Raw genomic sequence first — 14,413 nt, 5'->3', positions numbered from 1 at the left:
CATGAAGGTGATGGTATCCAGTGCTTGGTGGGCTGGAGCTTCCCACACACCAGGCACTTGGAGTTTGCCCTCAGGGTCTCCTGGGCCTAATGGAGAAGGATGTGTTTGACAAACACAACACCATGGGGAGATTGGTGCCCCGGGGATGCCTCCTGCCCTGATTTCTCCCTCCCCACCAGGGACCATGGCACCACATGGAAGCCATCCAAATTCCCGCCATGGGGATGCTGACCCGTAACATGCAATGTAAGTGCTGCACGTTATGGTTACATCAAGTTACTGCAAACATTAATTAGTTTAAGCAAACACCTACCTATAGAGCCAAATCCTGCCCCAGCTGCCCAGGCGTAACACAGCTAAGCCATTCAGCATGGGGGGGGCTGGTTACCCAGCTAGCGTGAAATAATTAAGGAGGGCATATCCAAGTGTTAAACACATTTAATCAACTCCCAGAGACCTTCCACCTCCTCTCCTCAACTCCAGTTCCTGCAGGTAAAGTAAAACCCAAGCCTGGAGGCTTTGCTGGAGGGACTCTGCATGCAAACCTGTGTCAAAAAGCCCATACAGACCAAGAGGTGCCTCATTTGGAGGATGTTTCATTGCCTAGCCTAACCTGGCAGACAGTGGGAAGGGAATAAGTATGAACTGGAGGGCTGAGGATCCAGCCGTGCTGGCACTGCACTCATCTTCCCAAAACAGAGCTGCCTCATCCCTGGAAATATTCAAGGTCAGATTGGACAAGGCTCTGAGCAATCTGATCTAGTTGAAGATGGCCCTGCTCATTGAAGGGGGATTGGACTATATGACCTCTAAAAGTCCCTTCCAACCCAAACCATTCTATGATTCTATGGCTGGATGTGATGGGGGAGCATCCACCCCCTACCTCCAACCTGTCACTCAGAAGGTGCCCCACAAAGGATGGGGGATGGCTCCTTTAGGGTGCTACTCCTAATGGACGACCAAGGGTGGGCTTTAAATGCTTTTTTCTCTCTCCCATACATTTGCCTCTAGCTCCTGCACTGAGCTCTCAAGTCACGAAGCCAATTCGTAGACTCTGCCAAGAAAATGGATTCGGTCTCGGGCAGAATGAAATGGTGGTCAAGCACATTCCCCATCTCACTGCTCTGCCCTTTGCTCTGTTGCTGCTAATCAGACTCTCTGCATAGGTGTGACCTGGGGGTGAGTGGGATGTAAGCCATCCAGCCAGTCCTTCTGCTTCGTCAGCCTCTGTGCTGATGGTTGGATGCAGCACCATCACTGGTCCAGAGTGGAAGCAGCTGGTTTTGCTGTGTACCTGGCTTGTCTGTCCAGGTCCAAACCCTGTTCATCCAGAACACCGGCGCACTTTGGACACCTATTTATCAAAACCAAACCTCTCCCTTCTTCACCTGTCTCCCCTCTTTCATTCATCTCCCCCAATTCATGGGGATTTAGCTTTCACCGTGGGGACTTTTATATTTCTGGGACCTTCAAAGATGTCCTGGAGCTGTAAGACCTTACAAAGGGCTCACAGCGTTCCCACCTCACCCTTTGGCTGGCTGCTACCAGCAAAGCTGCTGCCTGGTTTGAGTTGAGTATCTCCCTAATGAAGATCTAGAGATGTCCCGTGGCACACCCGGTGGAAACGCGATGCAGAGCATCTGCTCAGCTGAAGCATTTGAGCAGTTGAGTTTCAGTTGTGTTCAGGCTGAAGTGGACAAGCAGACTCAAAACGGTTTTGGCTTCTGCTGACGAGCTTAGGGAGCCACATTACAACCCAAGGGCTTGCTTTTAATTTCAGTCCTATTAATATAGATTGTTGGGGACCCTGCAGAAGCCAGTGGACTGTTGGTAAGCAGCTGCTCTGCGCAAAAGGCACAGGCCAAGGAGCTTGAGCCACCTCTAAGGCTGGATGTCTTCTCCCCAGGTGTCCCCTCCTGGCTGTGCTGGTGGCCATGGTGGACACCAGGGAGGCCCAGGCTGCAGCCTCAGAGATGCAAGGTGCATATCCTGCAGTCTCTGCCTCCCGGAGTCAGGGGGTCTCCCCAAAATCTGGACTCCCCATGTTTGCAAAGGGCCTTTTTCCTGCTGCCCCCTCCCAGGGACGTGGTGTCTGAGGGTGAGGGATGCTGGAAATGAGAGCCTGAGGCACTGCTGCAGTGCGATTTTGAGGCTCACCGGGCACCTCTGCCTGGGAGCAGGCACCTTGCAGGAGTGCAGGCAGCTGCCTGCACCCAGGTAGCACTACCGACTGCTCCCCTTGGATAAGCGGGTCTCACCCAGGGGGGGCCAGCCTTGCCCCTCTTATGTTGGGCTGCGTGGCAGAGAGGTGATGGGGGTAGAGGGTGTGAGCTGGGGGGGCCTGGCCCCGCACTTTTGCTAGGCCCTACCAAAACCAAGCGGAGCAGCACCCCTGCCTCCCTCTCCCTTTGTGGTGATGGTGGTGCGGGGGGTGCCTTTGTACTGGGGAGGTGTTCCCCCTTCCCCAGCACACCGCACCCCTCCATGCTGCACCCGCCGTGCCTGCACCCTCCCACACCCGCCCCCAAGCACCCATCCTCCCCCTCCTGTCCCACGGCCACCCCACGCCTCCCCCCGAGACGTGCCCACTTCTCCCCCCGCCCTCCCCGCGCGATGTGCCGGGGGAAAGGGGGTGGGGGCGCGCTCCCGGCGCGGCGCGTCCCCGTGGGCGGGAGCGCGCGGCTCGTCGCCGCCGCCGCCGCCGGGCTGCCAGGCACGGCTCGGCTCGGCTCGGCGCGGCTCGGCGCGGCTCGGCTCGGCTCGGTTCGGCGCGGCGCGGCTCGGCGCAGCCCGGCACGGCTCGGCGCAGCCCGGCACCGCCCGCCGAGCCCCCCGCCCGGCTCCCGCCCACCCCCGCGCCGCCATGGACGGGGGCGCCTTCGGAGCGGGGAAAGCCGGCGGCGCCTTCGACCCGCACGCCTTCATCCGGCAGCCGCACACCCTCCTGCGGCTCCTCTCCTGGGTAAGGACCCCCCGCCGCCCCCGGCAGCGGCAGCGGGGCGGGGGGCGTCCCGCCGGCCTGCGGGGGGGACGGGCGCGGGGCTCCCCGCCGGGGCGGGTGGGCGCCACTGGCCCCAACCCCGACCTCTCTGCATACCTGCCTGTATGTTTTATATAGATATAAAAAATCATGATGTTATATGCTGCATATTTATTATATTTTATATATTCTTACCTATTTTTATATGTTTGCATATGTATCCACATATATAGATATGCGTATGTCCATTGATATGTCTCCATGTATCCATATCCATGCACACACATACATGATACATCTCCATAAGCATTCATGGAGATAGCTCTGTGTATATGTATGCATGTATGTTTGGATATACGGATCCAGCTCTGGGTTTATATATCTCCAAATGTCTATATACATCCACATATATGTGCACACACAGATGTACAGCTGTATGTACATATATAGCCATATGTATGGATATAGGGCCATATGGGGTGAGAGCACTCGGATTTGGGGTTTCTTCCCTGGGGAGGAAGGGGTGAGCCAGGTTGGACCATGACCCTGTCTCCATCCATGCTTTTTTGAGGGGGGGTGGTGGGGTTTTCTCCCACACACAGGCCCCCCCATGCTGGTGGGTTTATGGTGTGGGTGGGGAGGCAGTGGGATGTGGGGTGACGGGGCAGGGGGGGCTGGGAGTGATGCTGCAGTTCTGGCATAGCTCCCCAGCAGGTTGGGGCTCAGGGGGTGCTGGGCTCTGGCTGTGCTAGGGTGAGTTGGGGGGGCTGTGGGAGCTGGAGGTCACTCTGTGTTTTATCCTCATCCTCTCACCCCCCCAACCACCCTTCCCTATTATGCTTTCCTCTCTGTAATTTGTTGAGGAAGGGAGCAGGGGGGAAGGGGGGGTCTAACGGGGGTGGGTGAGGAGGGTGTGGGGTGCCAGGGGGGAGGGTCTCTCCCTCTTCCCGTGACGCCGATCCCATGGCGGCCCATGGGGCTGGCGTGTCTGTGTATGTGCAAGAAGGTCATTGGGATTAAGGGAGCGAGAGCTGCAGCACCGAGCCAGCGGGGGAGAGATTGAGGTCTCGGCTGGGAGCGGAGAAGGGAGGGCAGGGAGAGAGCAGAGGAGACACATGCGCACCGGAGCTGGGAGGAGAGACGTCAGGCTGGCTTTGGGAAAATAAAATAAAAACAGTGCCAGGCCGGGGAAACGAGGAGGGAAAGGAAGGTGTCCCAGCTTGCTGCCGGCGGTGGGGAGGCAGCTCTTGTGCTCCCGGCTGGGTGGGTGAGTGATGTTCCCTCTGGGTGACATGACTCGGAGGGCGGCCAGAGAGCCCCTAGACAGCTGAGGACGTGGTTAATGCGGGAGGTCTGTCCATCCTCCATCTGCCCAAGCTTGTTTACCGTACGGTAACAAGCCGGGAGCGGACTGGCTGTGCCGGGGCTGCCACTGGGCACTGGGCGAGGGGGTCTGCGTACCCCCCACTCCTGGGCGGGTGGAGTCAGGCCAGCCTGTGTGCCCAGGGATGATGGACATGATGTGATCTACAAAAGGCTCTCCCATTGCTAGTCTCTGTGGCAGAATTTCCTCTTTCTCCCTTTCAGTCTGGTGGGGTTTTTTTTTCCCCTTCATCTGAGCACTGCGGGATTTTTGGCTTCCCAGAGGCGCCAGGTGAGGGAGAGAGAACAGGAAATATGTTTATTTTTTAATTAGGCACCTACTCAGCTTCAGAGTGTCTCGGACACTGTCGGCTTGCTTACCAAGCTCAGCAATGCACCCTGCAAGGTTTCCCTGGTCAAGGACTGTTTCCTGGGAACTGGCATCTCTTTGGGACCCCACGTTGTTTCCCCCTGCCTGTCTGACCTTGACAGAGGAGAGGACAGGATTTACCCCAGGCACCTCACTTGGCTGTGGAAATTAAAGTCCTTTTGAAGGAGCTGGAGGTGCTCTGGGTCAGTGGTCCAGCAAGTGAGGCTGGCCTAGCCACCGTGGTGCAAGGCTATCTGTGCACCTCTTCTCTCCCAAAATACAAGTTCCTTCTGCTTTTTCACCAGCTTGGTCTTGTCTGTCCTCCCGAGCATCTCTCCCTCCACAAAGCCGGGGAGCCACAAGCTCACCCCAGATATTTAGTTGTGGTTTTGGTCATTTTTTTAACTAGAGACCAAGAGGGGTCCTTGTGGGCACTGAAGTCCTATCTCAGCATGTCACAAGCATCAGACCCTTTATGGCCCCTTCCATAAATTGGTTTAACTTTGCCGCAAAAAGACTAGTTCATGGCTTTTTTGCCCTTCTCTCTCCCTCTGGGAGAGGGTTCAGCGGCTCCAACAGTCAGGGCCTTCCACTGTAAATCTTTTCGTGGCTGGTTTTTTATCCATTTGCTTTTGTGCTCTTGTGCCCTTCAGTTTAAATGGTGCTTTTCCCTCCCTGGTGTTTTCCCCTGGGTGTATTTATAGACTGCAATCGCATCCGTACTTAGCCTTTCTATCGCCAGGCTCTACAAGCCAAACTCTTCTGGTGGTGAAGGGCTCTCCCTCCTCGTGGTCTCTGTGAGAGTCCTTCCTTTCACATGCTCTTGCACACACTGGAAGCACTTTGTCTGCCATCTCCTGAGATCTCATTTGCCTTTATCCTGCTCATGGCATGGGTGGTCCATCATCTCCCCAGGGCAAGCTGGAGACTCAGCCCATTTCACGTGATGAGCTTTCACTGAGAGCAGAAATTCTCATGATCGCTTTCCCAGGCAGTGACCTTGTGCTCAGGTCATGGTGCCTTTTAGCAGACTTTATGATGGCACAGAGGTGCATGTGGCTTTTTACCAACAGGCAGCAAAACTGGCTCCTGCCCAGGGAGTTTTCAGCCCAATTGAGATGGTGGCAAATCTCTGGGGAGAGCTGCAGGATCAGGAGCAGATGGGGTGACCAAAGATTATTTGTGTTGCTCCTTGCTGAGGAGGAGATGGGATAGATTTGACAAGGAGGATGCTAAACTATGGAAAGAGGTTAGCAATTCTGGAGCATCTGTCCACTGGAACAGTGTTGTGAGACAGCTCATGTTTCTTGGGTGCTTTGGAGGTCAGGAACAGCAGAATAAGTATGCATCTCTCTACAGAAAGGTTGCCTGTCATGGGTGCTGGCAAGTGGTGGTGGTCCTGCAGAGTGCCTGTGTCAGGTTTGGATGTTCAGCCTCAGTGTGAGCCATTTCCCTGCTGCTGCCTGCCCCAGATACACTTGCCTGGATGCAGCAGCACCTTGCAGTGCAGGGAGGCAGCCCTACAGAGCAGTCCCTCCTGAGTATCTCTGTTGAGGATGCCTCCAAGGGCATCTGGATCTTGCAATGAGGGTACTTGTCCAGTCTGGCTGGACTGAGGCTTGCACAACAGAAGCAATGTGCTGCTGGAAGATCCCGGAGGCTTCCCCACCTCTCTGCAGGGAAAGGCAGAACAATTCCCTCCTTATTTCCAGCAGTGCTGAAGAGAAGACAAGCAACTCATCCTGTTGCGATGGGTGGCTGCGGTTTACTCTGAGTCCTGGTCTTTCAAGGCATTGCTCCACACTGTGCCACTTCACTTGCTGCTGGCTGCAACCCGGAGCGTGCTCTGAGCTGAGCTGCATCGCACAGCTGGTGCCCTACAGTAGATGGGACATGGGTGCATGGGTGGGGTTTTACCACCCTGCCATATAAACCTGCTTTCAGTCCATTTAGGTGACCCAAGAGCTGGAGCTAGTGGTGCTACAGCTGGAGCTGGCGGAGCTAGGTGACCCACACCAAGCTGGAGCTGTGCTATGGTGCGCGGCTCCAGAATCATTCTTGAAATAAAGTAGGCGAGCCTGGGCACCTCCCTGCATAATCCCATTGCACCCTGACCCACAGTGCTTTCCACAGCTGGCGCGAGGGAGCTGGGAGGCTCCTTTGCAACCTGCAGGCATTGGATGTAGCACCAGCTCCATAAATAAGTAAAATGCTAATTGAAACAGGTTGTTCCAGGTGCTCCTGACTGCTTGGAAACCTGCTTGCTGGAGAAACTGAAGCGCTGCTCGATGTAAAAGCCTAACAAGGCAAAAGTAACTTGCTTTTTGGAAGCAGGCCCAGCTAGGTGGCTTGAGTGAGAGTATTTCCAACTGCACCTGCATAGGCAAAGCAGTCCATTAAAACTTGCCACATGGATTGAGACACCAAATCTCTCTCTCTCACCAAGGGCATTACCCCTCTGCAGGGAGGTTTGGTGAGGAGAGGCACTGCCTGCCCTCCATCTCCTCCTTCATCATCTGCTGCCATTGCCACCATGTCCCCTGGCTGGCGGGAGCACGCAGACATTTTGAGTCGGGATGGGAAGCACTGTCCCCTGTCTCTGCAGGCATGGCACATTCCAGGCAGCTCTGGCTGAGCAGGCAAGGCAGGCGAAGGATAGGAACTGCATCCCTGGCCTCACTACGACAGGCTGGCACCTGCGAGCTGGAGGATGGGGGCAAGCCCTGGCGTGGCAGAAAGCCCTGTCTCCTGCCTTGCCGGCGGGTCCTGGCTCATCATGCTGATGCCCTGCTTACGACACCCTTTGCCTCTTCCCCCCACACTGCCCTTCGCCATATGGAAAGGACACCCAGCAGGGGCTTGCAGTGGCAGTTAAACTGAGCCTTAGAGCCCCAGGGCCACGTTAGTCTGAAACCAGCCTCCACCTTCTTTCTGTCCTGGCTAAATTTAGCTGAGGTTTTCCCCATGTTCATGGACCATAGCTCATGCTCTCTCCCTCTACTCCTCCATGTGATTTTTGCCCCAGCCACCATGCTCGCTGACTGCATGCTTGAGAGATATGTTGGCACACAATGAAAGAAACACGGTGGTTCAAAGCACGTGCTTTGAGTCAAGCCCTAGGTATGGTTCTTCATGGGATCCCCTTCCTTGGGTCAGGTTCATAAGGGTTTTTTGGGGATCGCTGTCACTGGGATTGGGTGAGAGGCCACATCAGAAGACAAGCAATAGATGTGCAGAGCCATGGGGTGATTCGGGGTTGGATATAGCAGGTTGCGTTGTTTCCAGAATAGCGTTTCCAGGAAAGATCTTGGAGCAGGAACAAATCTCTTGTTAATGGCATTTGCAGATAAAAATCTGAGAAATAACACATAGAGACCAAAGGCAGTCAGAAATATGAGAAAAAAAAAAGATAATCACATCTGCTATTTCAAAACGTGAGAGGCATACAGGTGAGGAGCAGAAAAACTGCATGGAGATGAGACATGGCTGAGGCAAACATCTGTGGCAGCAGAGAAGACTAGTGTGGCTGTGAGAGGAGCAGACGCAGGTGGCAGTGGATGTGGTCCTCCACCTAGGCTGGCACAGCCAAGCCAAGGAGGGAGAGATGTGCTGCTAGAAAGAAAACTGAACTCTTCCTTGTGGAAAAAGTGCAACTTTTGGGCGGTCACTTCGCTCAGCAGCAACCTGCTGATGTAGGGATCATCTGGAAAGTACAGAAGGACCTGGATGCCACCATGGAGGTGTGGCCATGGGGAGTTGTCACTAGTAGCAGTGGGACAGATGCTGTTTGACCATGAGAAGAACATGAGACCTGTGGGACTGGATGGAGCTTCCTGAAGTCGCTCTCTGGGACATAGCTCCCTGTTACACCAGTGGGCATCTTCCCACGGCAAAGCTCTTCCTCCCTCCTCAGGGTGGCACTCACGGCTGCTCAGCCCAGGCCTGGATGTCGGAGGCTGCCTGGCTGCTGGCTCCCAGAGTGCTCCAGCATCGCCTGGGGCTTGGGCTGCTGGGGTGGGGGATGATTGACCCAGGCATGGGTCTGGCAGGAGGCGGAAGGGTTAATAGCTGGCCTGTCAGCTGCCAAGCCATGTGTGAAGGAAAGCAGGCTGGCCAGGGAAGCCTGTCCCAGATCCCGTGGCAGGAATTAGGGATGTGGAGCATTTCTCCCCTCCATCACCTGCTCCAGCTCAGCCTGGGCTGGGGAGCAGGTGCCATGTGGCTGCTGGCCAGGGAGGGTGAGCTGGGAGGGAGGTGCTGGCATATCCCTACTCTTCCCCCATCCCCAGGGGAATCAGGTACAAATGGGTATGGGGAGACTGGCCCCATGCAGCACCTGCACAGGGCTCAGACATGCCATCAAGACTGTGGGCAGGAGTCGTTTGCTGCCTGCGTGGTGCTGGCTGGAGGGAATAAATAGCGGCCTCCTGTTTCCAAGCTGCCAGTCCCATGCGTATCAAAAGCTGCATATGTTTTCTTCAAAATGAACTAAATACAAGTAGATTTAATGATGATAATAATAATAATAATCCATGTCTGTGCAGGGCTCTCTGTAGCTTGCTGGAGACTCCATTTGCGAGTGGCTGAATGAAAATGAAATCCAGATCATCTCTGCCAGTTTATTGTTTGCACTCTCCCCTGCACTTCCTTTCTTTTTAAACAGATTTATTCCTGGTCATTACCAGATCAGACACAGAAGAGGTTATTGCTTCATTCTGCCCGAGGTGAATTTGATTTGAAGTCCCACGAGGAATATAATGTCACCAAACTATTTCCTCTCTAAAACAGAATAAAAAGGGGGTTTGGGAGAGGGAGAGGCAACATGCAGTGCAACAGAGCCTGTGATGGGAGAGCACTGCAGTGAGCCCAAGCATACAGCTTGACAGAAACCCTTTTCAGCCTCATCCCCACTGCAACCATCATGGGGATCTCGGGGATAAAGTCAGGAGGCAGTGTGACAAATTCCTGGGGTGATGTGCAGGAAAGTCCTAGTACACAGCTGGAGGCTGGCCATGCTGTGCATCCATCACATGATGCTCAGGAGCATCTGATGCATGGCTGGGGATGGGCAGCATGGTGGAAAGCCTCACATGATGCTCAGGAGGTTTCATCTGGCTTTCTGTGGGGGTGAGCCTGTAGTGGGGAGCTGGGGAGGGACTGGAGAGCCTCTCCTCTGAGGGCTCATCTCTTGCCTTTGCCTCTGGCAAAATCAGATCACCCAGTTCAGTGAGAAAAAAAATAAAAGGTCATTTATGGTGGGATGCAGCCTTTTCCCTGTTCTGCACTTTTCTCTCACTGTAGTGAGCCCTTACATGCCTGTAGTGGCCAGCATGAGCCCCTTGAGAAATGGGGCCAGAGAAACCCTCAGCCTCTCCCCATCTCCTCCCCACAGTGCTTAGCATTACGTTCAGTTTGCTGCATCTTTCAGCAAGTTGCTCTGTCTCTGTCAGCTTTGCAAAGTACCTGGCTCTGGGCTTCACTTGGTGTCTCAGAGCTCTTTGATGAAAATAGAAGTCTAGGAAAATCATTGCAACAACCTGTGTGGATGTGATGTTTAAGGAGCAGTGAAGGTGAGAAAAGCCAGGTCCCAGCAGCAGAGCTGAGTTGGTCAGATCTTCTCCACATGCTGTTTTCTGTCCCTTTTTTTGAGCATAGCCGAATATATGACTGCTTATTAAATGCGCACCTCCAGATAGGTTGCACACCCGCCCAATTAATGTTGCTCTTGGAGACTTAAGGAAACCCTCTCAACCTAAAAATCTATTCACTTTAAGTTCTGTTAACTGATTTAAGCCGCCTCACTGAAGAAATGAGGCCATTCAGGTGCACAGAGCTGGGGATGGCTGGCTGGTTTTCCTCACCAAGCATAGGAAAGCAGCTAATGATCTCCCTCTGCAGGGTGGAAGGATGGGCTACGTTTGGGAGCATTGGAATGCAGTGCTTTGTGCCAGCCTCCCATCAGCCTTCGGACAAGTCACTTCCCTGCATCTCAGTGCTCAGTCAGGAGAAGACTCCTGCCATCTTCTCCTCACCTCCTCTTTGCAGCTGGACACGTATTTTGGACCATTTTATTAGTGGCCATAGGCAAGACTTTGTGCAGCAAGGATTTGCTATGCCAAACAGGGGTAGAAGGAACAGGCAGTGGTAATGCAGAGGGGCAAAAGGCTTGTGCCAGTGCTGCTGGTAGCTGGCATTTCTTCAGAAGTGCTGCAGATGTGATGGGAATGGGAATGTAAATGCTTCATCCTTGCAAACTTGGTGCTTTGTTTATAATCTAGGCAGACATTCATACTGCACCTGCTGCCTGGATCTTCTTTGCATGGGTACGGATTGTGAAATCAAGGAAAAAAAAATACTTGCTCTTTCTAAGATGACTTGCTATGTCAGTGAGCTTCCACCCACCTGCCCCCTTACCAACAAGAAGTAGCTGCCATGGGTTAAGCGTGCAAGTTTCTCCTGAGGGCTGTGAGATCTGGGCTCTCATAGTTATATTTTTTTCTAATTGTTTGTGCAGCCGTCATAACAGTTTCTGGGTACAGACATCACAGGGATAAAACGGGCAATGCTGCCTGTCAGCAGCAGCAGCAATTGCCTCTTCTGCTGTCCAGCTCTGTTTGTCAGTCTAAAACCTCTGGTTTGAGCCTGCCTGTTCTTGCTCAGTCCAGCTCAAGGCTTCTGTGCACAGCAGATCCTCACAGCATTTTGCTGTGCCATGAGGGTTGTGGTAGGCTGGCAAAGGGAGCAAGCTCTCTCCACTGCCACTGACTTTGCCCTCTCTGCAGTGCCGGGGAGCAGAGCATGGACCAGAGCTGATACCAGTGGTGAAGAAAACACGGAGAGAAGGAGACATCCCTTAAGCTACTGTGCTTTGGTCCATAGAAAGCTTTCCTGAGGACAAACAGTACTTTGGGGTGGCTGTTTCAGGACACGGAAGATAAACATCTGCAGTGGCTTGTTCTGCTCACGAGTGAGAATACCCTTAATGGAATCTCCCCAGAAAACTCCTAAGATCATCTTAAATGAGATGCTTGCCAGCAAATCATACCTTGGGCACCTCCAGGCTCTGAAATAGGTTTCTCTTCGTAGGAGAGAAGTTGCATCTTGCATAGGAGAAAGTGGCATCTTGGCTGACCGAAGATGGAGAAATGCCACCTCTGCTTGAAAATTAGGGAGAGGGAGATGTCCCTCTGGAGTCATGACTCTCAGTTGTGTCTTTACAATGTGGCAGCATTAAAAGATATGAAAGAGCAAATGCAAAAGGGTATTATTCTGCTGCTTTCGCACGCAGATGAGAGCTCTTCCAGGCCAGCAGCAAACCCAAAGATAGGAGCGCAGGGAAGATGTGTATCAGGGTATGAGCAGAGTAAACAGAGGTGTCTCTGGGGAGAGGCCATTACAGAAGTTCATTCATCCTAAATGAGTAAGCAGAGACTCACAATACAGCTTGTTGCAAAGGTTGACCTGACTCAGGGAATAAACATTTTACCAGTTTTGAGCCCTAAACCAAAACCGAACACCAGGCTATTCCACTTTTGAGGCTGTTTTCATCTTCCAAAGAGAAGATATGCTTTCTGTCTAATGCTGTGGAAAATGAGGCACCCACTTTGTAATCCCAATATATGGAGGTTGATGCTTCAGGTGGCAGCATCAGCGCTGATCACAGCCTCACATTGGGCCATCACTTCAGGAGTCTGTCAGCTCCCCCTCAGGTTAGAGGAACACGATGTTACTGCCTGTGGTCCTAGGCAGACCTGTCAGCCCAGCCTGCTGTAAAGGTTGGCAAGACTTCCCACTGAAAGAGCCTGTCTGTAACCGTGTGCAGTTTTGCTGCTTTCCAGACCATTCAGGCTGAAATTTTGAAGACCAGACCTTTGCTTCAGGCAGAAGAGATTTTTATTTAATTTTCATGGGCAATTTCTGCAAAGTATGATCAATCTTGATTTTCAAGAAGAAGGAGGAGGAGAAGTCAGTTGTTTTAGTTCTAAGCTTAAAAAGCTCTTGTGAACTTTCAGAGAACCCATACTGTCCCCACTCTTAGGAGCACTGGCTTCCAGCTTTTTTAGTTTGCTCTAGTGTGTCAAAAATACACCCAGTCTCAGCAACCCAAGTGTGTCCCAATTATGAGCCTTGGGGTGAAAAAATATTATTAGTGTCAGTGGATACTTGTTAGAGCTTGGCATCTGAACTGTGGTTGGGCTGTTGGGGACTGTGAGTAAGGTTTTTCCTCTGGTTCTTGATGCCACAGATCAAACAGCGGAGGTCTGTGCTGTGGATCTCAGGCATCGAACCCCACTGATGACAGATGGTGTATTGGGTTGGCATTATTCAACTGTTAATTTTCCCTGCACTCACAAAGATGCTTCTCTGCTTTCTGAGTTGTCTGACATGTCCTCTCCTGGTGCTTGATTGGATTAAGTGGTACTGGGGTCCTTCTGACCTAGCCAACCCTCAGACCTACCTCCACTCCCTGCAGGAGGCTTGGCCACCTCATCTTCTCCTTGCGGATTGGGTGGTGGTTCCAAGGGTGACAAGCTCCTGCTGTTCAGACAACTCCCAGGCTAGCAGAGTGCCCAGGTGACATCCTAGTGCGCATCATATGTATGTTCACCCTGTGCTTGAGGTCCCATTTCCCACCTGCCTGGGGCCCTCGCAGGCAGCCTGCAGACAGGCTGCTCCTACTGAGGGTCTCAAGATGCACTGCAAAGAAAAATCTGTACATGCTGCCTTAATCTTCCCTCTTTCTCCTGTGGCTGCCAGGGGAAGCTGTTTATTTGAGATGCAGGGCTGTTGTAAATACCTCTCTGCTTTGGTGAACCTGCTGTGTCGAAGAGGGACAGCCTTGTGGCAGGCGATGAAGGCTAAGCCCATGAGTGAAGATTAGACCGTCAACTGTGGACTATGGCATTTCTACCTGGACTCATTCTTCTTTCTACCTGATTTAAAATAACATGCAGTGGCAGTGGCAGTGGTAGGTAGGGAGGACTCATAGTGGCCCTGCCAGGTGGACCTGGAGGGGGGATGTTTGGCCTGTGAAATCCGTGGGGTAGGTTGGAGGGTGTTGGCATATGGGTGAGTGGGCAGAAGGATAGGTGGTGTCATGGGCTGGAGTGATGGAAGACCAGTGGAGAGAGGTGTGTGACACGCGGGGAGATGGGGAGAGCGGGAGCCCCGTAGAATGGAGCTGCAGAGCAAGCAGGGCTGTGGATTGTGGGAGGGTGGATGGGGAAAAGAGCGTAGTAGCTGGATACATAAAATTAGTGAACAAATGCGTGGTAGAAACAATGAATTCCTAGAAGGGAAAGAAGTGGGTGGGAGAATAAGTGCAGACTAAGAGGATTTCCACTACTTGGAGCCCTTGTACGCAGGCACCCGTGCCAAAACCGTATTCCAATTTACACTCCATGTTGCCTCCTGTGTGTCTGTGTCTGTGCTTTACATCGCTTTAGATCAGATGAATAAAAAAGTTCAATCTAAAAGTGTCCTATTTTAAGTTAATCCTCAGAAATAAAATGAGACCATCTCCCCAGTAAACTCCCTGTGGCTACAGCCCAGGCAAGGCAGCAGCCCGGGAGCTCAGCAGAGCAGAGAGGTGCCTGTGAAGGGTGCATGTCTCCTGCAGAGTTCTGCTCCTTCGTGCTGGTCCAGAGAGATGGGGCTTGCCCTGACATGTCTCCTGCCTCCCTCCCTGCCAGGTGTTCTCC

General features: G+C 53.0%; 1 protein-coding gene across 3 annotated transcripts in view; it reads left to right on the top strand.

Annotated features, from left to right (window-relative positions):
- Window positions 1-2,747: 2,747 nt before the first annotated feature.
- SYNGR1 (synaptogyrin 1) overlaps window positions 2,748-14,413 on the top strand; it is a 20,737-nt gene continuing 9,071 nt past the window's right edge. The window contains exons 1-2 of one of the 3 annotated variants that reach the window (XM_074871127.1): window positions 2,748-2,962; window positions 14,405-14,413. The exon at window positions 14,405-14,413 is cut by the window's right edge and continues 229 nt beyond it. In XM_074871127.1, coding sequence (XP_074727228.1) covers window positions 2,864-2,962; window positions 14,405-14,413 — 108 coding nt within the window. In that variant the 5' untranslated portion in view covers window positions 2,748-2,863. The remainder of the gene's footprint in view (window positions 2,963-14,404) is intronic. The other 2 variants (XM_074871128.1, XM_074871126.1) reach the window with 2 other exon arrangements.

The sequence above is a fragment of the Strix uralensis genome, chromosome 5, assembly GCF_047716275.1.
Source record: "Strix uralensis isolate ZFMK-TIS-50842 chromosome 5, bStrUra1, whole genome shotgun sequence".
Classification (NCBI taxonomy): Eukaryota; Metazoa; Chordata; class Aves; order Strigiformes; family Strigidae; genus Strix; species Strix uralensis.
Note: the sequence above shows the minus strand (reverse complement) of the source record. Positions and strands in the feature narration are given on the sequence as shown.